At 42.9% G+C, this 25,493-nt stretch overlaps 1 protein-coding gene across 1 annotated transcript in view; it reads left to right on the plus strand.

Annotated features, from left to right (window-relative positions):
* Positions 1-23,351, plus strand: part of sgcd (sarcoglycan, delta (dystrophin-associated glycoprotein)) — a 103,513-nt gene extending 80,162 nt beyond the window's left edge. Inside the window, exons 6-8 of the mRNA XM_026373067.1 lie at positions 7,477-7,549; positions 14,385-14,508; positions 19,336-23,351. Of these exons, the coding sequence (XP_026228852.1) occupies positions 7,477-7,549; positions 14,385-14,508; positions 19,336-19,521 (383 nt within the window). The 3' untranslated portion in view covers positions 19,522-23,351. The remainder of the gene's footprint in view (positions 1-7,476; positions 7,550-14,384; positions 14,509-19,335) is intronic.
* Positions 23,352-25,493: the final 2,142 nt, after the last annotated feature.

Raw genomic sequence — 25,493 nt, forward strand, 5'->3', positions numbered from 1 at the left:
GACAGATATTGCAGCTGACACCGAGCACGGCTGCTGACGCCGATGCCACACAGGCATTGTTAAAATGTCTCTCACTTTCTTGCTGATCACTGTTGGACTCAGCTGTCACTCTGTGCTGTCAGCATATTTAGGCAGGAGAAAAAAGCAGAAGCTACGGAGTGATATGACCCAAGGTAAATGATTTATATTCACCTGCAGCATGGAAGACATTGTCAGTGACTTGTCACGTCTTTCCTAGCAGGCTGTAATCCGCCAGCTGCATACTGTATGTGACGAGTCAAACTCAAGTTGAGCAAGAGAAATCCATCTGTCACCACACTGCTATAGTTAGTTTCTCTTTCTGCTCTTGTCTTTTTCCCCTGGCCTACTGCTTACCACATCAATTTCTCTGTCTCCCCTTCCTCAGTTTTCTCCTCATGTCCTTTATTTTCACTTTGATCTCCCTTTGCCGTCTTTATTTTCTCTAATCTGCTGCCTGCATTCACTATTTGACAGCCGAATTTACTATTGGTCTCTTTAATAAAGGGTGCTGATTTCCTTATAGCATTCAGAGAAGAAAGGGCAAAGCATCACAGCAGGGAGTGCGAGCTACTTATTAGAAAGGGCCAACTGGCTACACCTCCAGTCGGAGGAGAGTATTATATGGAGCCGAGAAAATTAACAGCAGGCAAAAAGAAAAGAAAAAGGGGTAGAGAGAGAAAAGCAAGGAATAAGAGTGAATGGAAATGAATGAATGAATACATAGGAATATTACTAAGCATGCTTATTTAGTAAGTGTAAATGTAAAAAAAACTAAAACTAAACATATGTATGCTCGAAAACATGAAGATAATATGTGAAGTCCTTGTTAATACTACGGTGAAACATTATAAATAGTTCCCATTTTCATTCAGCTTGCTGCATCTTTCATCTTATTACTATTTTAAAACCAGCCCCTGTAAACTCCACCATATGCTCCCATTCTTAATTTCTGTGCAGATGAGGGAGGTTTCCTCTCAGACCTCACAAAGTGAGTCTGGGAAATGAAGACAAACACCAGCTGCAGCACAAGTAATAGAAGCAGACGGAGGAAAAGTGGGGACAACATCACACCTCAGTCACACTTCATCACAAAATCACTACAGGATAGATCTTACATCACAGAATCAATTTGATCCAACAGCACAAGAGCTGACGTTTCTCTGACATGATGAGAGTGAGTCTCATGCAGACGTCCAGTCCGTGGTCATCATTTCCTGGTTACACATGTTCACTGGGCTTCCACCTGCCAGGTTTTCACCCAGCTGTGGACACTGAAATGGTGCCATGTGGTCGTGATCATGCTGAGCAGAAACCATCATATAAGATCAAATCAATCAACAGACATGCACATGTGACTGGTGTTTAACGATCTCTGTTCATAGGATAGGTTGAAAAGTTGAACAGACAAAACGTGTGTTCTCTAAAAATCGAACCTGGGCAGAACTGATACAAGTAGATTTTATAGGTTCAGTCATTAAAAGAAGGTTGGATGTAGTAGTAGTGGTAGTAGTAGTGGTAGTAGTGGTAGTAGTAGTAGGGGTAGTAGTAGTGGTAGTAGTGGTAGTGGTAGTAGTAGTAGGGGTAGTAGGGGTAGTAGTAGTGGTAGTAGTTGTAGGGGTAGTATGGGATCGTAGTCGTGGTCGTATTAGTAGTGGTCGTAAGTAGTGGTTCGTGGTAGTAGTAGTAGGGGTAGTAGTGGTAGTAGTAGTGGTAGTAGTAGGGGTAGTAGTGGTAGTAGTAGTGGTAGTAGTAGTAGGGGTAGTAGGGGTAGTAGTGGTACGTAGTAGTAGGGGTAGTAGTGGTTATAGTATGGTATAGTGGTAGGGGTAGTAGTGGTAGTAGTAGTAGGGGTAGTAGTGGTAGTAGTAGTGGTAGTAGTAGTAGGGGTAGTAGGGGTAGTAGTGGTAGTAGTAGTAGGGTAGTAGTGGTAGTAGTAGTGGTAGTAGTGGTAGGGTTCGTATGGTCGTCAGTAGGGGTCGTCTGGTAGTCGTTGGTAGTAGTCGGGGTCGTCTGGTCGTGTGTCGTCGTCGTCGGGGTAGTCGGGGTAGTCGTGGTCGTCGTCGTCGGGGTCGTGGTACGTCGTCGTGGTCGTGGTCGTCGTCGTGTCGTAGTCGTAGTGGTCGTCGTCGTGGTCGTCGGGGTAGTGGTCGTTCGTGTCGTCTTCGTGTCGTCGTCGTGCGGGGTAGTCGGTCGTCGTCGTGGTCGTGGTCGTCGTCGTCGTGGTCGTCGTCGTGGTCGTGGGCCGTCGTGTGGTCGTCGTCGTGGGGTCGTGGTCGTCGTCGTGGTCGTGTCGGCGGGGTCGTCGTGGTCGTCGTCGTGGTCGTCGTCGTGTCGTCGTAGTCGTGGTCTAGGTCGTCGTCGTGGTCGTCGGGGTCGTGGTCGTCGAGGTCGTCGTCGTGTCGTCGTCGTCGGGGTCCGTCGTGTCGTCGTCGTGGTCGTCGTCGTCGGGGTCGTCGTGGTCGTCGTCGTGGTCGTCGTCGTCGTGGTGGTGGTCGTGGTCGTGGCAGTCGTCGTCGTCGTCGTCGTGGTCGTCGTGGTCGTGGTCGTGGTCGTCGTCGGGGTCGTCGGGGTCTCGTGGTCGTCGTGGTCGTCGTCGGTCGTCGTCAGTCGTGTCGCGTCGGTCGTCGTCGTCGTCGTGTCGTCGGGGTCGTCGGTCGTCGTCTGTCGTCGCGTCGGGGCCGTCGTGTCGCCGTGGTCGTCGTGGCCGCCGTCGTCGTCGGCGTCGTTCGGCAGTCGTGTGGTCGTAGTCGCCGGGGCCGTCCGTAGTGGTCTCGTCGTAGGGGCAGTAGTGGTAGTAGCAGGGGTAGTAGCAGTGGTAGCAGTAGTAGTGGTAGTAGTAGTGGCAGTAGTAGTAGGGGTAGCAGTGGTAGCAGGTGGATCGTATAGTGGTCGTATAGTAGTGGTGGGTGGTATGGTAGTGTAGTAGTAGTAGTAGTAGTGGTAGTAGTGGTAGTGGTAGTGGTAGTAGTAGGGGTAGTAGTATGGGTAGTAGTAGGGGTAGTGGTGGTGTCTGGTAGTGGTAGTGTCTGGTCGTCGGGGGTCGTCGTGGTCGTCGTGGTCGTAGTGGTCGTCGTCGTAGTCGTCGTCTCGTGAGCGTAGTATAGTAGTCGTCGTAGGGGTAGTCGTGGTCGGTCGGTAGTAGCAGTAGGGGCAGTAGTGGTAGTAGCAGGGGTAGTAGACGTGTCGCCGTCGGTGGTAGTAGTATGCAGTAGGGTAGGGTAGCAGTGGTAGCAGTAGTGGTAGTAGCAGTGGTAGTAGTAGTAGTGGCAGTAGCAGTGGTAGTAGTAGTAGGGGTAGTAGTGGTAGTAGTAGTGGTAGTAGTTGTAGTGGCAGTGGTAGTAGTAGCAGTGGTAGTAGTAGCAGTGGTAGTGGTAGTAGTAGTAGGGGCAGTAGTGGCAGCAGTAGGGGTAGCAGTGGTAGCAGTGGTAGTAGTAGTAGGGGTAGTAGTGGTGGTGGCAGTGGTAGTGGTAGTAGTCATAGTAGTAGTAGTAGTGGTAGTAGTAGTAGTAGTGGTAGTAGTAGTAGCGGCTGGTTAGTGTAGTGGTGGTGGCAGTGGTAGTGGTAGTAGTCATAGTAGTAGTAGTAGTGGTAGTAGTAGTAGTAGTGGTAGTAGTAGTAGCGGCTGGTTAGTGTAGTGGTAACATCACCACCTCCCATGTGGGAGACCGGGGTTCAATCCCAGCAGTGGCCTACCTCCAGTAAGGGTCCTTAGGCAAGACCTCCTCACGCTCACCCTGCCTACCTTTGTACTGATATATGTAAGTCGCTTTGGATAAAAGCGTCTGCTAATGTAAAAATGTAGTAGTGGTAGTAGTGGTAGTAATCCAACAGTGTACTAACACAGTTATACCCAGTGATCTTTCAGCGTGTACTACTACCACTACTGCTGAGCCAAATACTCGGGGAAAAAATGACAAAACACTGGAACATTAAGCTCTGTGATGTATGAAGACAGTCGCAGGTTTTGTTTTCTATTGTTGCTTTTCTTTTGTTGTCCACAGCCTCCACCAATCACTGGAATTGTTCCTGGAGGGAGTTCCTTCTGTGCTTTGTGTGTCTTTGCATTTCATCACCTCTGTTCAACTTGATGATATCTAACCCTGATTGACGACAGCCACACAAAAATACAAACGTGCACACATACACAGATAAGCATGGACATACATTCATCTTCTAGGAGATCATTTCTTCTCACCCACCAGCCCTGCCGTGCCCAGGATTCGTAGTTTTATTCGTAGGTCTGTGTGAAGGGAGTCGTTACCCTGTACTGACTGGAAACGTAAAACCACAGAATTCAGACCAAGACAAACATCTGCAGTGTCACAATGTGAACAATCGGTGACAAACGACCCTCTGAAATAAACTCGAAGGCCAGGAAACTCGCTTTTTAATCCTAAATGAACACAGAGGCTTACCATTAGGGTTCCTTTCTAAAGAAATTTAAATGCAGACCAGTAGGTTACAACCAGAAAGTGAAAGACTCACTAAAGTCATTTCAGCTTCAATTTGATTCTATCACCTCAGTACGTTCAACAACACAGATGATAACACCTTTGGTATGAGATGATGCAAAGGTACTGAAACAGAAATATAGTTGTGAAGTAATCTGAAGTCAGTACGAATGAACATCCTGTTTGTAATAACAGCATCGTCAAACTGGTGGTTTCATTTGTTGATTTGCTTCTTTCTGAACGTTTGGATCATCTCTGTAGGTTTCTACCGATTCCAACCTTCAGATTCTTACTGCTGATGAGGGGTTTGGTTTCTGTGTTTCTTCTCATGAATCTTCACCCTTCTTCACCGTTGTGTGTATACTACTGAGTACACCGGTGATTCTTTCTTTCTTCTTGATTTTTAGTTCATGTTTTTTTCTTCACAGATGAAACTTGAGACTAAAACTAAGAGTAGTCATTTAAAAATCACTCTGTGAACAACAAATAAACCAAGTGTTTCCCTCTCTGTTGTTTAATGTATTGACTTATACAGTATATGGCATCAAATAAAATCTGTCTCACAACCATCGTTTGAACCCAGATGTCCTCATCAAAAACAAATGACTCAGCTATGTCATTCCAATACTTTTGGATTTTCAAAGAACTCATTTTCCAAACGCTGCTGACTGTGAGGAGATGTTTGAACTGTATGGGTGATAAAAGTGGTGGTGGTGGTATGAATGAAGTAAAATGACACTTGTTTTATCCTTTAAACTAGCGAGTTAAGGCCGACTGACAGACAGGAAGCAAAGTAAAGAGCTTTTTGTTCTTTTTATTCCGTGTGAGAGTGGGGATTTCTAATGTGAAGCTGCTGTTTTATCTTCACTCACTTTACTGCAGGAGAGAGGTGGTGACGTGCGCCGAGGTTTCCACATCCTGCTCTCTGTGCTCCGGCTCTAACAGCAGATATTTTAATGTCACCAGAGCTTTCATGAGCTACTGGATCAAATTTGTAATGCAGCTCGTGAAGCTTAAATCTTTAATATATATACATAGCTCGTCTTTCCTAACCTGTAGTTTATGTTTGTCGCTCATAATTGTGTCATTAAAAGGAGAGTCATCTATCCAACGAGGGCGAGCCAGAGCCCCTCTGTACATAAGAAGTTGTATTTCACAGTTTGTGACATCAAGAAGCTCGAACATTAAAAACCTGTTTAATTGAAAAATACTCCACCGTGTCAAACTTCTGCTTCTGTCCCGACGGCAATCACAGATTCTATTGATTTATTAATAGAGTCAAAGGCAGTTTTTCAGTTTTCATTGATAAAACTCTGGTTTCCACAACTCAAACAGTCACAAATGAGCTAAAGTGCATTTGAATCCCTGAACAAATAGTGACGCGTTCAGACATTGCTTGTTCTACTATTTTCTGAATTGTAAAGTGAAGAGATTTTTCTTTTTATTAGATTATGATTTTTCACTTTGTCCATTTTGTGTGGTTGTTTTTAAAAGGTCAGAAAATACCAACATTAACCAGCTATTTAACTATTTAACCTGTCAAATGTAGACGTATCAGTGCTGAACCATAGTTCTGTATTAGTCAGTCGTCTCGTTTTGATTTATGTTTCCACTTTCAATAAAAACTCTATAACTTACTGTTGTTTTGAAAAATCCCATAAAAGAGATGTCAAAGGTTCGATGTGTCTGTCTTTGTTCACTCAAACCAACAAATGTTCTTTTTCACTAATGTTGGGAGTTTTGCTTTTTCTTTTACGTGGTAGTGAAGCTGAAACGTGTCCCAGAGTGAGAGAAATCTGGATTCCCAGCAGTTCCTCAAAGAGCTTTCAGGCACATTTAGTCATTACTATTGATCTTTGCTGATTTGATGTACCTGGATGCTCCGGTTTACTCGAGCTCAGCTGCTACAACACTACAGTCAATCAGAGGCAGCCAACTATTTCTTTGTTTCTTCAGCGCCGTAAGCTTGTGTTTCATCACTGTCAGTTAAGACAGAGGAAGTCAACTAGTTCAGTTCAGCTGTTAATTATAGTAAACACAAGTACTAACTAGTGCTAATAAACCTGTTTTAGCTTCATACCATTATTTATTGTTGGACTTTTATTGGCCTGATTTAATCAGGTTTTTATTGTGCTTAATGGTTTTCTATGGATATCCTATGTGAAGACACTTAGAAAGTGTCCTTTATTAGTTCGGTATTAGATAAACTAATAAAGGACACAGTACAACAACAGTACATACAAGACTAGCTTCTTGCTATTAAATTTAATTGTCAAGGATAAAAACACAACAAAGCTGAAAGCTCATTTCCATTGGTCCACTCAAGGGAAAAAAGAGGAAGTGCAGCACAACAGGTCAAAGCACAAATATAAAAACTACAGTCAAAGTACAAAATTACAATTCACACTGAACTCAACAATTAACTTTATGTATTATCATTAAAACCATAAAAACTTTGCTGGGACATTAATAATAACGTTCAGAGAGGCTAGTTGTCCGTAGCCACACTGGTGTCCCTACATAAAAACCATATTAAAGGTTTAATATGGGAACAACATCCGATTTCTGTCCAGAAAACCACAGTCAGGAGGAAAAAGACTCAACAATCATAAGTGGCCCTGATGTTAGCTGATGTTAAGGCCTCTGGACCCTGTTCTGTGTGCTCCTGATATTAGGATGGGGAAACATACACATGTGGCATGTTTCATAATGAGCCTTATGTGTATGTGTTCTGAGGTTGTTCTCTTACTTTGTGTACTTCTAGTACTAGTACGCAGTACTACTCTACAGTTTAGCTAAAGGAAATTGCATTTTATCTCGTAATATTCCATCAGAACAATCTTTCTTATCAAATGTATGTGAGTGGTGAGCTGAGGGTCTCGGATCACGCCCACTGGAGCTGTATAGATCGGTCGTGTCTCAGAGATTATGTCCATTGATCAGACGGGGGGGGAGTTCAGTTGACATCAGCCTCTTCTCTGATGTTGTGTTCTGTGATTTTCAGGGGCCGAAGGAGCCGTGTTCAGCAAATCAGTGGAGACGCCACATGTCAGGGCCGAGCCGTTCAAAGAGCTACGGTGAGTCAGAGTCTGTTGTTATCGCAGCACACAACCAACACATGCTTGTGTGCATCGTGAAAACAGTCACAACAGGGTGATCGTCCGTCTGCACGGCACAAAATACAGAGGAAAGCATCATTTAATATAATGTAATACAACACAAAAGCACAAACTTATCACTTTAGTATGTAGTCTTTCCTCTGCATACTTTAAGCATCATCCATGTGGTGCTACAATGATTATCAACACAAAACTACTGTCAGCAGTTGAGGAACGTGGTTTTTAAAATGTTCAAACTGTGGTTCCGGCTCCTTAAATGTGAATATGTGCAGGTTTTCAGTATTAATCGTGATTTCAGTACTGGATTTTATGTATTTTTCTTGAGGTTCCAATACTTTACTCAACTTAAAGGTAAAAAAATGTCAAACCTGGTAAAGAGGCGGGATTTAAATGCAGAAATCAGTGAAGTGATGGAAAGAGCACTTTTCCACGGGCAATTAGTGCCCCTGTCCGATAATGTGTGTCCACAGGAGCCAGAACCAGAGGCGTGATTCGTAGTGTTAAACATCAGTAGGATCAGTTCCAGTTTTTTTTAGGACTGAACTTTCTGAATTTTAATCTAGATGTTATATTACTGTAAAGGCAAATAACGGGATTTTAGCCATTAAGTCACTGACTGTGGAAAACACCTGTAACCATGGCAACTGGACACTAATTCTGTCTAACATAATATTCCCTGTGAGACCACGCTCCCAAACTGAATTTCTAAAAACTCTTAGTCCAGGTTCAGCACTGTCTCCAGTTTCTATGACCAAACGAATTAAAATAAGCAGTTTGGTGATTGAATGACTTCAAGGTGGCCATCATTCAAGTTGAGCTCAGGCTGCCTGTGTGTGGGCAGCAGAGGACGTCTCCTTGGTGTAAATGTCTTGTTTATCATCTTTGTCCCGCCCGTGCTGTCAGATGTGATGACAGTCCATCAGAGCAGAAAGAGAGACACAACTGACAGTGGAGAGAGAGCGATGTTTATGGCAGGACAGAGGATGAGAAAGTGAAGATGGAAACAGCACAGGGTCACGTACAGTGAGACCACGCAGCAGCCAGAGGGCTTCAAATACAGATCGTTCTCATTTCACCTGGTTCACGGCAAATAACCAACATTTAGCCAGTGTTGTAGTGGTGTCTGTTTCTGCTCACCACTAATTCCATACTGTAACTCTAATATAAAGGTGTTTGTACTTTATACTTCACATGGAGACATTCTTTTTAAAAAAGTGTATAACACACTGTTTTGACTTTGCATAGTCAGAATACCCCAGAAATATCCCAGTTAAAAGCGAGGCCGCCCGAGCAGACCTACAGGACACATTCTTTAGACAAATGTTGCTGGTCTTTTTATCTGCATAGCACAAGGACATTTTTTAATCTGAACAGAAAGAAAATGAAGTAGAAAGGCTGTGAAATCGGACTAAGAAAATGTGGAAAGAATGGGAAAAGGAGCTGAAGTACAGGCTGTACGATTACATAACTAGAGGCAGTGAGGAAATATGAGCGAGACTGAAAGGACTTGAAAGGACAGTATAGGCAAAATAAAAACAGCAAAAAATGAAAGAAACCCTTTCAGACAAAGAATCAGACAAGTGTGAGAGTGTAGAAAGATAATATAAAGGAAGAAAAATAGCTTTGTGTGTCAAAAGAGGTGCTGTGGAGAGGAGCTTGACAGGAATTAGGCGTTGGATAGCGAAGGACAAATATCTAATAACAGTATTTCAGTGGCAGATTCATCAATCACTGCTGGTTTCCTCTCAAAACCATCACTTCACACAATAAAACCGTGAAAAAACGTCCCAGCGGTGACACACAGATCATTGCTGAGCAATGCTCCAAAGCCCCTCATCATGCGATCGTCCATATAATTTGACAGTCAGAGTCTACGGTGATGTGCCGTCATCTTTCCTCCTCCCCCATGTTTATGCATCTTTGGTGACAACCGTCCAATTGAGAATGAAACATGGCCCAAACTATCCAATTATGTCAGAAAAGGGGAGCGAGCTCGTTGGAGCATGGCTAAAATCTAATCTTACTCTAATCTCTCCCAACCCCTTGGCAGGTAGCAATCGTGGACTCAAATCCTATTTCGGGATATCGTATTAAACCCCCCCCACACACACACACACACACACACACATACACACAAACACACCCAGAGCTGTCAGTTCCCCGTCCAGACCAAATGCCTTGTCAACACTATGTGTCCTTGCATCAGACGAATGCCTTTGTGAAAGCGTGGGTGAAGTGGATAGCACGCCTTCATTTATGTCCTGACCAATTCGCAGCACAGATAACAGGAATATATATGAAGCAATACAAAGAGGAGAGAGGGAAGGAAAGGAAACAGAACTGAGAGGGTTGTTTTTTCCTAAGGTGAAATGAGATGTGAAGAGTCTCGTATCCCGCAGGAGCTAAGAGGCTGAAAGTTTTCACATCACACATCACGAGTGTGATAGAGTCACATTAGGCTGTCAGAAACTCAATCTAGTGAAGGTTTGTCAACCCGGTGTCCTGAAAATATCGACAGCATGTTATTACACAACAGCAAGTGATCACACAGAGACGCTGATGGAACGGTTCTGATAAAGTTCCTGTTCCAGTAGGAGTGGCACCTCCCTCCTGGTGTTTTTATTCCACGTCTTTGTCCGTGTGAACGTCCCATCTGAAGTAAATCAGTGACTGAACTAATACAGAAAACAGTAATAAGACAATGACCAATCACCGTGTAATCTCTACACTCGTGGTCCAACATGGTCCAGGGACACCTGATCTCGAGCTATTGGTCGATGTTCAACTTTATATTACAAATGAAGGACATTACAGCGAGTGAAGTTATCACAGTTCAGTGGGGATATGGAGCCTGGTGTACGTCACATGAATAGACGTTAGTAAAATATCTGAGCAGCTGTTGAATAAAGATGTTCATGGTTCTCAGAGGATGTATCCTGCTGATGCTGGTGATCCACTGACGTGTTCTTCTAGTTCCATGAGGTCAACATTTACTGAATGGATTCTCCCACTTCAATGACTCTCATATCAGCTCCTTAACACTGGCTTTCTGAGCTTGTTAGCATTTCAATTAAAGTTTTGCAGGACGGTGCCATAGTAGAGAATGTCGTCATTAGAGAAGACAACGACCAACTCGACCGCTGAGCTCTGTGTGAAGCCCAGAGATCAGGCTCGTTGTCTTCTCTTTACCCTCGTCGTGTCTCTTCCTCTCTCCTCCGTCTCTGCCCATCTCCAGCCTCCTCTCGTCTTCTCCCACCTCAGATTCATTACATTGATCTTCCTTTTTCCTGTCTCACACCAGCTCCTGATGCTCTTTATTCTCTCATCCCTTTGTCTTTTATTCTCTTCACATGTTCATTTCTGTTCTAGCCTGCTCACTTTAAACTGCTCTGGTCTCTGTTCAACCTATGTTTTTGGGCTGCACCATTCTTCCCTCTGAGCATTATCAGACAACGATACAAAGCATAAAAAGGTGTCAAATTAAGAAACTTCTTTTGATCCTTGCTTTCTACCATTTTGTAGACCCTTGCTCATTTCTTTTCGTCCTCTCTGTCCTCTTTGTCCTCCACACCTTCAGCTTAGACTGATCCAGTAATTGAGAGGATGGTGTGTTCCTCAGGAGAACGTTCAGGTCATCTGCTGGGCCGTTCACCATGTTCTGCGAAGCAATCAGCTGCGCCCGTATCGGCTGAGATTGCCATTTAACCTGTGATTTGCTGCGTGGCACGATAGCGGCCCATTTCAACTCTCCACAGCTTATATATTTATTACACCAAACTGCTCTGACCACTGTGTTCACAGCGTACAGAAATGGAGGCAGATCATTTAAAGAAGGTGCTGTCGCCAAGGACGACCGAGTTACATGTAGAGCAAAGAAAAAGTAGGAAAGCTGCCCGCAGGTTTTAGACTGTACAAATTTAAAATTTCTGTCATGTCAAAAAGCTCCAGTCTTCTCTGTTGTTATCTGAAGGCGGGAGATATGAGGGGAACGCGTGAAAAGTTATTAACCTTTGATCCCAGTGGTAGATATGAAGCGTTGCCAAGAAAAGAGAGAAAGGATAAGAGGAGGAACCAAATGGAATAGAAAACAAGAAAAGAACAAGATGAAACGTTATTGATCACTGCAGGGAAATGAGGTTATGGCAGCTACCGAAGTAAAATGACGAGGAAAAAGTCGAATCTATTATTAAAATAGGTAGAAAGTGGAAGTGGAGGACATGAAGAGACCAACACAGTACAGGAGCTTGTCAGCAATAGATGCTGTTGCTTTCTGAAACCGTTTCTCAGATAAATTTGGATTTTTGTGAAATAAGAAAATCTTTTCACACTGTGAACGAGACAGAAATTAAGAAAATCAACACTGCAATGAAAAGGAAATGAATTTCAATATCACCAGTGAACAGAACTATTTGAGAGTGAGGGAGGAGTTCATGATGAAGAAAACTCCTCTTCATCCTCACCCAGGTGTTTCTTTGCAAGGACAGAACCAAAGGTCATTACCAGACAAACATCATCAGTTCTGTGTCACAGTGTCATTGTCCTTTGACCTAGAACCATCATATTTGGTCCAGTTGGTAATAATATTATTAATATTTGCATTTGTAATAGTGATTTCCTGTTTTCTGTTGAGTGGCCAACTGTCCACAACATTAAATCCACGATCACATTGGTGTATTGAAATCTCCAGAATAGCTCCACCAGAGGTTTGAAAGCTAATGTGCTGACAATGTTCTTAAAGATGAAGGTTTTTATTAAAAACCAGTGTATTATTCAAAGCAGGGTCATTTTAATGCATGACTGGAAGGAACCTTTAGAGTCGAGATAGAAGAATTTAAAATTGTGTTCGCTCTAATCTGCCCTGCTCTCTGGTGACACCAGTTAGCGAGATGCTAATAGATTGTGTCAGTACTATTGATGCAAGAAAAAACCTGGAAACAAAAACACGCCGACGCAGCGAGGGACGGATCTGTATAGGAACAGAGAGCGGGGAATAGAAGATGGTTGTAAATGTATTCCAGTTTAATTAACACTTGTTAAATGGCCTTATCATAAAGAGGGAGCAGTGTTGGAAATCAAACAAACAAAACGATGAGACCTTAGCTGATATATACATATTTAATTAATCACACTGTAATTGATATGTGCTAATTCTTCACCCTCTGTGGGCAAAGTAGAAGAAGAAGGGTAATCCATAAGAGACTGATCATTTCACTTTCAACATCACAGAGACCGTTTCTCGTCTTCTGCCGTTTGACTGTTACTGTAAAAGTTGAGGTAACATCTTATGGTAAAGGTGCATGAATTGAATTCATGTATCAGGACATAGGTGACAGAACAACACCTAAACGAATGCTCCAACTCATGTATCTGAGTCCTCTGACCTCTGATGGTCATGTCTGCTTTATTAGGACGACACAAACACAATGGAAGCTAATGGGGAGTTCATGATGACTACAGTCAGAAGTCCTGATGACTCAAACACATTAGCTGAAGAAATAATGAATGTCTTAATGACGAGGGACGAGATGCTGTTCATCCTGGTGACGTCTTGACAGTTAATGTGGTGTAAATGGAGTTGTTCACTATGATTCACTGCTGATGTGAATGGAACTGTGAGGACTGTGTGGAAGGACCGGTCCACCAAATACTGTCATGTAACATCTGACACAGTTTTCTGTTGTTTCTTCTTCATTTGAGCATTTCTACTGTAACATGGCCCAGCACCGTGCTGTACTGCAGCTCCTCTGACTTCTCTTAATCATCTGGGGATTTTAGTCAACACCTCCGTGACTTTGTTCCCTAAACCTGCCAGAAGCAAAGTCAGAGACTGACACCAGCAAACTGCAGGGGATTGCATTAGCACTAAGACTGTCTGGTTCCTTTATTGTTCCTTCTGACTTTTATTTTTGCTGACGCAACTTGAACTACTATGTTGAATGTTTTCGAGATCTACCATAAAAAAACTGGAAGTTGAAGACTGGGGATGATGATGTTAGCCGAAGTTTGGTTTAACTTTCATCATCTTGTGTTGTCACGTCATGACTTTCAAATTAAAACACTCCATTCATTCGAATAATGAATGGGAATGACACAGGCATGAAATAGGCTGTGGAACTGTTGGAATTAATTACTGGTTGACCGCCCACCCACAGATTTTTTTGTGTTACTGTTTTGGGGACATTATATTTGTTAATACGCTTGACTTAGATGAAGATCAGATCAGAAAACCATGAAATTCCACAAGGTTTACATACTTTTTCTTCCCACTGTACGTGTCCAGTGTACTGTGAACATTTAAAGAGATGCGTCTACTGCAGTTTGTGCTGCTGCCTACGTCTCCACAGAAATTTATCTGCACGCACAGAACTGCAAAATACGTGTATTAGACATTCTGAGGTGATTTATTTCAGGACCTGTGATCTGTGAGCTGAAACTTTATGTACAATAAATGTCTCTTCTTGTATCTAAACATAATAATTCAAATGCTGGTGAAAACAACAGAGAGCACAGCCTCAGGCTTTGTTAGAATAGTGACTGTAGTTTACAAGCAAACGTATAATCTCCACGGGGGGGCAGCAGACATGTCCCCCCTGCCCAGAAGATCAAAACTGGACGAGTCATAGTTTACCTTCAAACATTAAAAGAAAACAAATGTTCATCAGAGATGACCTCAGTTCGTCCTTCTGCTCAGGTGCGAGCTCACAGGTTAAAGATATGTTGTTTCAAACAGTTCATCCAAACGTCCAGTTTTTGAGGCAGTGATTTCTAACTGAGCTGTTCCATTTCTTCCCAGGCTGGAGTCTCCCACTCGCTCCCTGCTCATGGAGGCTCCTAAAGGCATCCAGATCCTGGCCGAGGCCGGAGACATCCAGGCCATCTGCAGAAACGAGCTTCGTCTGGAATCCAAAGACGGCGAGGTGCGTCAGCCAACAAATTAGCCTTGTGTTGATTTGAAGGGCAAAGACAACAGCAGATGAAGAACACGTAGGATAACTGTGGGAGTCTCATTTTCATAGTTCATATATAAAAGAACTAAATGACAGTCAGCAGCACAGGTCCCAGGGTCCAGGACTGTGCTGGACAGTGTGCACGAGGCTGCGTTCACAAACACTGAGTGCCATTTGCAGCGCTGTTCAAAAACAGAGAATGTTGAGAGTGATAGAAAACCAGATGAAAACACACAGTGAGGGAATGTAAGTGAGATTTGAGCTCATCCACCTGCAGCTAAAGGAGCTTAGACAACCTGGAAAACTGACTGTATGTTTTGCCACATGTCAAACAAGAACCCCGTATTAGTTTGAAGCTATCAGTCATTGTCTAAAAATAATTGTTTTGCCTCTCTTAACAGTTATTTGCAGAACAGTACCATTTCAAGGATGTAATCACCTTTTTGAATAATTGGTGATTAGCACCAGCGGTTTTAGAACAGAAACACAGCCTGTGTTGTTCTTCAATGCAACCCCTCATTATGTTCAGGACTCGTGGTGAAGCACAGTCAGCTAAAAACATGGCGTTTCGTTAGAAAATGAACTTTTGAAATCATTTTCTTTGTTAATGCAGTTCTATTAGTTCAAACGTGCACAGATAAACCTCCCACTCTGTCTACTGGCACGATGAGATATTAACTTTTTTTGTCCTCTGGCCATGTTGGCTGATTGAGCTCCATCTCAATTGAATATTTCTCCTGTTCAGATTTATTTTTAGCAAACAACAAGAATCCAAACAATAGTTAGCGCCCTCAGCCAACATGGAGCAGCTTTCTGCTTTTGGCTGGTGCTAATTTCCCTCATACTGGCCGTCCACCAGAGTCCGAACAGAGAGGCAGGAAATCAGAGAACAGAAGGTGATTGTTTTTCTCTTTTTGCCTTCCTTTCTTCCATCCACCCATCACACACTAATTCCTGTTTGAGCCTTTCACATGTTTACTTCTCCGTCCATCGTTTCCCTCCTACTACTTTCCCGTTCCTTCCCCTCTTCATCGCCTCCTTCCTCTGTCCTCTGATGGTCTTTAACTTAGCTTATTTACCAGCTTCTTTATGTATTGCTCATCCGCTCCTTATCCTCATGCTGTTTTCCGTCTTCTTTCTTTCCGTCCTCCCTTCTCCCAAATTCCTCCAACCATCCCCTGATTCGTTACACACATCAGTCCTCACATTCATCACGCTCTGCTGCACTGATAAAAGGATTTCCCTCCTTAGGTTGCACCAGTCGTGTCATGTCAGATCTGTTAAAATCAGGAAAGGAGGATTAGGGAGAAGAAAGTGTTTAAAAGTTTCCCACAAAAACAGTTTCATACATTAAGACAGTCGAGGAGAAAGGAAGAGAGAGCGAGGCTTTGTCAGGAAGGTGCCCTTGGATTTGGTTTGGTCCAATTAAAAGTAACCACACAAGTAGTCTGAAGCCACAACCGCACCTCATCTCCTCACAGTTTTCATGGCTGCGTGGCCAAAAACGAGGCAGTTGACCTCTTGATGGTCAATTCACATAATTAGAATTGTGTTCCCGCACTCCAATAGTGTTGCAAATGTCCATTTGTCAAACGTCTGTCTTACACGCTCTCTCCCCTCGGGCGCAGCCACCGCAATTACAGAAAGGTTTCGGCCATTAGACACTCACAAACCACACACACTGTGGATTTCTGAAGCCTCTCGTAGTCACAGAAGTGTCACTTGAGCACATAAAGTAACTTCACAGCACTAATAATCCAGCTGCCAACCAGCGGCGACAACATGTGATTTCCTGTAGTAGCATCACAGCTGAGCGTGGTCACACGTTGTGTTCAGAGATACGAATTCGTTTTCACCCCACAGAGGCCAGCGACAGGTCACAACATTCAGATTACTAAATAAGATGGTTTCCACTAGCTGTCACACACACTTACTCCTCAGTAAGCGCTGTGGACAGTGGCTGGTCCACTAATGTCTGGAGGTTCTGGCAGCACACTAACAACCTAATCTCAGCAATATCTCTAATTCTTAATAACTGGCAGCTTAGATATATTCAGTTTGAAGCTAACGTCTCAAGCTTCTTCAGTTCAATGCTGGACAAACATTCGTTTTTTCTGTTTTGGCTCCTTTTGGGTTCTTCAGTGCACTTGATGATGACCTGAAGACAAAGCTGACTGGAACAGATCCGGTCCAACTCGGCCTGATCAGTTTCCATGAGTAAACCACACTCACAGTTGGCCACAGACATTATCACTTACTGTGTATTTGGTAACCTAGTAAATTAAAGCCCACTAATGACTTATCCAGTAATAGTTCAGTGAAATTACCTGAAAACTCAAAGAATAAAGAAAATATTTTACCCAAATTCTACTATGAGAATTTGACTTTTACCTTCATAACCATGTTTTATTAAAAAATAGGATTTCTGATGTTTTCTACAATCAACTTACATCGAAGTTGTAAAAGTATTTTCATATTCATCTTCACACATCAACAGACATCTTTGGACTGTATGGAACCACGTGATAGAATAAAAAAATCATTTGAATAATTTCTTTATTTGAAAATAGGAAAATCTCTAAAAACTAAACGTTTTCCTTACCTGCCAGTTGTGTCCTTCACATGTTCCACTTTACCCACATGCAGACCATGCAGCCACACACACACATTCATACACAGATTTTACACCATCCGCCCTCGTGGTGAAAAATTTGTTCAGCAGCAGCTGTCTGAGGAAGTCAGCTGAGACTCTACTTTAAAAGTGTTCCAGGTCATTTGGTGCCGATGCCTCCCCGAGGCGCCTGGTAATGGCTCCTTTACCTTTTTATGGCTGGAGAGCTCCTCTTCCCCTCGGCCAGTGAAACACCAGTCCGGTACGAGCCCCAGGAGGCCCCGGAGGGAGCAGGCGAGGGCAGAGAAATGGAATACGCGCAGTAGTGGTTTGTGTCTGTGCAGAGGGAGAAAGGCAGTTTGTTCCGATCAATGTGGGGTTGAGAAGAGTAAAATGAGCGGTTAGGGTGGCCGACGGACGGACGTTTCTACACTTTTACTTTGTTTTCACTGCTCTAGTTCAGGTTGTAAACTGTCCTGTGCACAAAATAATGAACCCCATCACCATCGCAGCTGACAAATGGCAACAGGGATCAGGAAAGTTGTTAAAAACTATGCTTCATATAAATAAAAATGCTATTTGGTGCATGATTTTTAACAACTTTATTGGTCCCTGTTGGAGATTCAGGACACACTGATGATGTTGTAGCTGCCAAACAAGTAACTGGAGCAACTTGGGTTCAGTGTCATGTTTAAGGACGTGTAGCATTTTCCCTGCTTCAGGAATTCAACTGAGCTTTTTATCGTCCTGCTCTTTTCTCCTGTAGTCCACCACGTCCTCAGTTGATAAGAGGCTGGTCCACAGTGATGCTAGCCAGATGCATTGTGGGTGACTTTCTTTTTTTTTCCTCACTATGCCATGAAGCATTGTTCAAACTTAGAGCTTCTCACACATACAAAATATCCCGTAACTGTGCACTGAATGTTGAAAAGAGCTGGAAACGCTGCTGGAATAAGTATAAATGGGGGAAAAAATCTCCAACGCACAAGATCTGATGTCTGATGAAATTGGATAGATGCTGCTGTCTTGTGTGACTTTCAATACCCAGATCGCTTAGGATTCCATGCAGGCGGCAATGTGCAGTGCTAAGGTATAAAGAGCCATAGACATTATTTGTGCAAGTCCAATTCTGTGCTCTATAGGTCCTGGGAAGAAAAATAAAAGCTAAGCTAAGAGGAGCAGGAGAAGAGATTTGCTTTGAGAGCAATTACAGCGAGGAGACGAGAAGAGACACATGGTTCAGCCAGGGTTAGCTGAGGCAAAGATGAAAGGGAAATGACCGACTTTTAGCCTGTAGAGAAAGAAAATGAGTGAATCTTCTGGTCTGAATCAAGCCAGAATCATGTTTCTATGGAGCTCAAATCTACTGTGCAGAGTGTGAACAGCGAAAGGCACGATGGCCAGAAGACTTCTATTGAGCAGAGACTTGGGCCATTTACTGAAATTGAAGGTGACTTAAGATGGTTGTCTGCCAAATGTTACACATCCTGACCACCGAGTCCGGTCCAGCTGGTCTCAGGCCAAACACATTAATGCACCATCAGTGATAAAAAGACACTGCTTAAAGTAGAGGTGTCTTTTAAACAGTCAGTAACATGTCCAGCGTCTGTCACGCTGTGTATCACTGTGTCGGAGCTTGAAAAAGGAAAAGGATGGAGTCTTGGTAGCTGATGGGAGCAAAGTAAGATTGAGATTTATAGCCTGAGTATTTTTCAAGGAAGTTTCCTATAAAATAGGTGAAGAGGTTTAGTTTATTTGTACAATATGCTTAAAAACATGTGGTGGAGAGTTCAGACTCATGTAGCGACACATGACAACCTATGGTGGAGCAGAGCACAATGAAGCAGGGAGAGAGCGGATGGTTCTATGGTTCTGTCCTATACTGTAGCTTTAAGATGATCTGAACTCCTGTTTTTGAATGATTCATTTAAGAATAGGATTGTTTGTACATGTTAGTCTTAAGGGAAACTTGGCTTTTCAGGACACCCTTGTTGTCATACATTGCGTCAGGGTTTAACCTAACGTCACACAAGGACTAGAAGCTGGGGAAACCGTCTGATTCATGTGTCATCAGTTAGGAAACAGTCCAGATCGCTGCGGCTTTTATTGTCCAGGCATTAGCTCAAATTTCTCATTCCAGATTTCCTTTTTTCCCCACTCACCACTTTTCTCTTTATCCTTCGCAGATCGCTCTGGATGCTCGGAGGATTCGTCTGATGAGACTGCCAGAGGGGAAAGCCTCCACCAGTTCCTCATCCTCCGGGACCAGGCAGACTGTCTACGAGGTTTGCGTGTGCCCCAACGGGAGGCTTTTCCTGTCCCAAGCTGGAACTGGATCCACCTGCCAGATCAGCAACAGCGTCTGCCTCTAGGACTCCTACATACAAATCGAAATAAATACATGTAAAGAACGGCGATGGGCACACGTCGCCTGCCTCTAGGACTGATGCACAGCAAACACAGACATATACAAGAGCGCCGGAGCTGACGGAGATACATAGATACTGGACCTATACAGACACACTGATGAATACACTGTACAATCACAAACAGTCAGACTGATACTTAGGCTCAACCGATATGTTTTACCCAAGGTTTGGAACAGCTCATATTTTGTGCCAGTATTTCAATGCTAAATATATTTTTCCCTTAATTTTATACCAGAGGGGAAAACAGACCTTTGACAACAGCATCTAGAGCATCATGGATACTAAAACTGTGCACACCTCTAAGCTCTTTATGCAGACAACACACCAGGACATATTAGGCTTAAACTGAATTGTATGAATAAAATAACAATAATGTTCAGCTGCAGGTTTTAACAGAACACTAAGCAGAATATTGGGAATAAACAGTACTGGTGAACTATCGATGTGACCCAAACAGTCATCTGTGATATTTATTAAAGCAGACACTGACACAGATGCTCGGTACACACTCACACACTCACACACACACACACATTGTTCATAGGAGCCTTCTGGTAGAAACTGAAGGAAAATCTCCAGAGATTTACTGGAAGAGACACTGATCTGTTCCTTTCTCCCTCCAGAGCATTTCAGTACCAGAATCACTAGGGTGATCACCCAGTCGCCACAGGCCGCAGCCGCTCCTCCCTCTGTTCTTCTTCTCCTTTACCTCCGTTTCTCTTCTCCCTTCTGCGATGCTGAGACAATTGAAGGATTTTCACATCACCTGCTCTAATAGGCACAATTTAAGCACCTAATAAACTACTATTCCTATTACAAGCTGGATAGAAAATGTTATAATCAGCGTAAGGATGTGGACACTTCCTTAGTTTAAACACGAACAGATCCAGATGTGTGTCGCTCTATATGTGGATTTATATTAGGTGCTTAAAGTGGGAGCCTACATGACATCAGCAGCACTGTTTTCATTTGGAATTATTTTTCAACCTGATTCGGGTTTGATGAAAATAGTTTTAATGCTACAGCAGGATTACCAAGCCACATACAGTTTAATGATGCTGTGCTCGTTTTAGTTCTCATGTTAGTAGCAGATTGTTACTGCGTCGCACACAGTAAATGTCGCCCATGTTTTATATGTCCCTTGCTGAGAAAACGGCATCATCTTCTGTCCTACTGTGATAACAGTTTGTTTTTAATCACACACAGACAAACAGAACAAATGTCATCGATGTAAGCTGCTCTGACCTCTGACCTCGGCCGTGGTCGCCCTACGTGTTTCTTACACTGGGACATTTGAAAAAAGGACATAAAAACCAACTAATGAGAACCACTCTGTTGAAAGAGGGGAACTGTGCCTGTGCCTTACGTCAATGCACTTGTGGCAAGAAGAAGCACATCACAGACTTTTCTTTGGCATCAGCGAGTCACATGATCTCTGATTATAGTTCAGTTTCATCCCGTTCACCAACCTTTACCTTCTGTACGAATGCAAAGACCTTCAGCCACACCTGACTGTAGCCCTGGCTCCGCAAAAGGATATGGCCTTTTTGGTTTGTTAGTTCGTTTGACCACTTTACCTTCTGCTTTTTCTGGTGACACGCAGGTAGTTTTTCTCTTTGTGAACTAACATTCTGTGTGAAAACATGTTGCTGTTACTGTTTAAATGCCAAACATGTGATCCTGTGGAGTTTAACAGCCAGGTCTGACTGCCACTGCTGATTGCAGGCCACTTGACCAAAAGCATCCATTTCAGTCACCTGCACTCGTGGTAACTACAGAATGAATGATTTTATAGTTCTGTTTAGCTGGTGGCTCTAACGCTCACTTGCAGCGATAAATCACTGGGTCCTGGCAAAGCTGGAGTTTTGCAGCGGGTGTGTTGTGTTGCTAACGTGTCACAAACACGATGTCGACGCTGCACGATCAGCTTTTCTTCTGCTGTCTAAAATCATTCATGTGGGGTAGTAACCTGGCTCTGCTTCGGCCTCCTCTCACCTGGTGTTCATGACCTCCGTCACAGCATATTTGCATAAAGTAGAGCTTTCTTCAACTTTTCCCTGTTGCACCACAGGGGTCCTTTCATCTTTGTCTTGCACAGCAGGTTGTACTGACTGGCCACACCAGGTTTCCAGCGATTTCTTGCTGCAAGTGTGAACACTCTAAGGCTGTTCCAGTTAGCTCTGTAGCAGTGTTAATGCTGGAACATCCTTCCTGCAGAAGTTACTACTTGTGCTAGCGCCACTCTCGCTCACGATTCTGTAGTGGGAACTGTTGATCAAGATGAAAGATGTTGTTGAAGATGAAAGATGTCTTGCTGGTTGGTTCCTGCTAACCAGTGAGCCCCCGCCAACAAAGATGCATGCACCTGGCCCCACAGACACTGATGCTGTTGACTTTTGTTCCGCTCAATCTAACCGTGAGCCCCATTTACTTAAAATTTCATTGTGTTTAGTGTAAATGTGTTTTATCTGCTTATGTCGTTACATTCGTTTGGTTTGACAACATTTTATGAGCCCATCTTTGAGATTCGCACTACACGTGTATGAATGTTAGGGGGCTGTTTGCCTGTTGAGTTCAAATAATCTTTCACTAGTATCAAGGATTATACCTTTAACTGAGCATCTTGAAACAGCGTTGTGGCCTAGCAGGCAAGAAAGTACAAGAACTGGACGTTTTTGGCCAAGTGGCACTCAGCGTTTCAAATGTCACATCCTCCACACGAGTCAGGTTTACCCACCTCCAAGCTGTATATCAGCTTTTTCTCTGTTGCTGTATATAAAACCGACTTTCAGAAGTATTTCACAAGAAATTCAACCTGATCTGATGAAATAGTTTTTTGAATACATGTACACAAGAGGAATCCATCTTTTTATACGGTTGTATATGTAAATACTGTACACAAAACCGCATTGGTGCACATCAGGAGATACACGCTAACGAAAGATGAACTCTGCTCTTTTGCAAAATAGAAAAATCTTTTTTATAATGTACATCAGTATGTGTTTTTCTACTGAAAGGGCAAAAAGTTATGTTAAAGGAATTTCATTGAGTTAGCATGTACAGCATTGTATACGATGTTTGCCTGTGGAGAACAAGCTGGTTCAGTTTTTATGCATTCTCCTTCCTGTACTCGTTTCTCCTGCTGAGCTCAGATGTTTCACCCAAACACACACCTGCTGTCTTTTTGGTTTTTTGGGGCCTGAGGTCTTTGCATTCTCTCCTGCAGTGTGCTGTGTGTACATTTGTGCTATTATGAGTGAGATTTTGTTTTGTTCTTCTGCTCCACAGAACGTGTTGAACGATTGTCAGAGAAGCAAACACAGAAACCAAAAGGAAAAAGAAAAAGAAGACAGAGAAGGAAATCATTCACAGGGTTGAAATGTGAAGCCATGATCAAATTAATACAGAATCTAGCAACAAAAATCCACTGAATTGAATGAAATATATTATAAGTGATTTCACGTATCAACAGAACCAACAGGCTAAAAGAGCCTAAACCTGTGGAGATATTTGTATTTTGGTAAAATGTTTATGCAAAACTAGTTCCCGTGGTCTAAGATTAAAATAAAATAAAGCTAAAGGTGATCTGATCAGGTATGAATAACCAGATTACATTCTTTAAGCTCAGAACTCTGTACTTCCTTCTTCTGGCTTCTCACTGGGTTTACCATCCGTCCTGAACACTTACATTTTTATTTCATTCTTCAGTCTGAAACTGCCGTTCATGGAGTAGTTTTCAAAGATGCCAAAATAAAAGGCTTTGCTCAAATTCACTGCACTAGTCTTGGATTGTACTACAAACTCTACACTGACGAAGACCACGGTTTTCTAATAATGTACTTTATTGGGGAGGTTGCTGTTGAACAGCTGCCGGACAGGACCTGGTCATTTTATTAGCATTAGGCTTGGATGAGGTTTCACTGGCTAAAGAACAGAAGAAGCTCCTGATGTTATTCCGTGATGACCCCCCCCCCCCTTAGCTTCTGTTTCCTGTCAGATACTTCAACATTTCTTAAGGTGAAGCAGGCAAAAACAGCACTTTTGTTGATTTCAATGTTATCAAGGAGAAATCAAAGCTCGACGTCAGAAGAAAGAAGATTTGTACACGTCATTAGCAGCTAATGTTATCGTTTTCCTGTTTCTGTGTTAAACCTACTGCACGTGGAGCTCAGCTGTCCACTATTGTCCAAATGACTTCCTTCAGAATATGGACAGAATACACATCCCAGTAGGACGTGCTGATGTTCATGAGAACTGGATACCGAATATCTTTTTTCAGAAATTCTTCTTGCTTCCAGGTCCCAGCCATAGAAATTAGCTGCATATTGCAGCACTTTGGTGTTTTAGGGCCTGCAGAGCAAGTTGTTGTATTAACACAGTTTGGCTGATACCCAGAAACTGCTTCACAGCCTAGTGACCTGTCTCAGTTCTGTGTTTTACCTGAATAATCCCACTTCATATGTAAATGTTCTGTACTACAAATACACGATGCTCTACAGCAAGTCAATACAAAGTCTAAATATAGTTTTCAGTGCTTCAGAAGCTGCTTTCAGGCAATGTGAGGAAAACACGACTTAGATCTAAATTTGACAGCCGCCGATTAAAAAAAGAGAAACATTTAATCCTAAAAGTAACAGGAAGTCATCTGGTTCCTCGGGCCAAGATTCACTGGACTAAATTCCTTTTTATCTGCTTCACAAACATTTCTGTTACAGCACATCCAGGGGTAGAGCGAGGACAGCAGAGGTAACACAGAAGTTTTAACAGAACCATACTCGTTCAGCACATTAGACGCTGAGGTCTTAGTGTGTTTTTAATCAGCTGTTTTTTCATCATCATCCAGCCGTTAAACACTCTACTACAGACAACATCCAGCATTTATGAACACGGCTCCATGAGCCACTGTGTTTGTGCCAGAACAGAGTGCACTGGGACAGCTCTGAAGACTGGCGCTGATTTCTTGGCCAAACTCACCAGTGTGCATCTGTTTATGCCAGTGAAATCAGCAATGCACGCTGGCGGTTTTGTCCCCATACTTAATAGCGTTCATATATTCTGTTCCCGCTGGGACGACAGTCAGCAGCTCCGTCTGTGTGCCAGCACACATGCTGTTTATGAAATAAAACGAATCATTCACATCTTCAGGTAGAAGACTTAAGACTGAATTAATAGAATTTTAAAAACACAGCACAAACATTTTAGAAATGGTTTAAATGTATATCTAATATATCATCTAAATATATACATGCTGTGTGAGGCTCATATTTCTGGGTCAGTTTAGTTTAGTGGATTTTCTATCACTATCAGGTTTCATTTTAGAGATAAAATGCTCTATTGAAAACGTTATGTTTGATGTTACTTCTAATCCTGTTGTGCCACCTGATCGTATCAGTGTTGATCCATACAGAACTGGAACATCCATCACAGATAATGGATTTAATCTACACAGTAAGTCATAAGAAAGTCGAGTTGTTTTTTCCAGTTTCCACATTTCTCTGACGTCTTCGTCATCTTCATGTGTTCTGTCGTTTGGGGGGAACATGAGTAATCGTATGTGTGAGATTGGTTTCCACACAGTTTGGATTCCTTTTGTCTCTGAGCATAAAAGCAGTCGACGTGCAAATAAAAACCACTGAAGGAAAAGTTCTTTAGTTTAACAGAAAACTGCCCTGAAGCTTTTTGTCGGGGGTTAATGAGGCTTTTTATTCCAAAAGAAATCATCTGAACTGCCTGCTTCTATTTTTTAAGAGTCACAAATGCAGAAGGAGGTTTAAATCCAGGCCTTCTAGTGTTAAATGGAAATCAAACCCACGATCGTACCCAGACCGCAAAGAGCTGCAGCAGCTGTTCAGGGAAGTCACCTGTCACCAAAAGTCAACGGTTTGATCCATTAAAACCAACAAATGAGCCCATTT

Source organism: Anabas testudineus, chromosome 14, assembly GCF_900324465.2.
Source record: "Anabas testudineus chromosome 14, fAnaTes1.2, whole genome shotgun sequence".
NCBI classification, from domain to species: domain Eukaryota; kingdom Metazoa; phylum Chordata; class Actinopteri; order Anabantiformes; family Anabantidae; genus Anabas; species Anabas testudineus.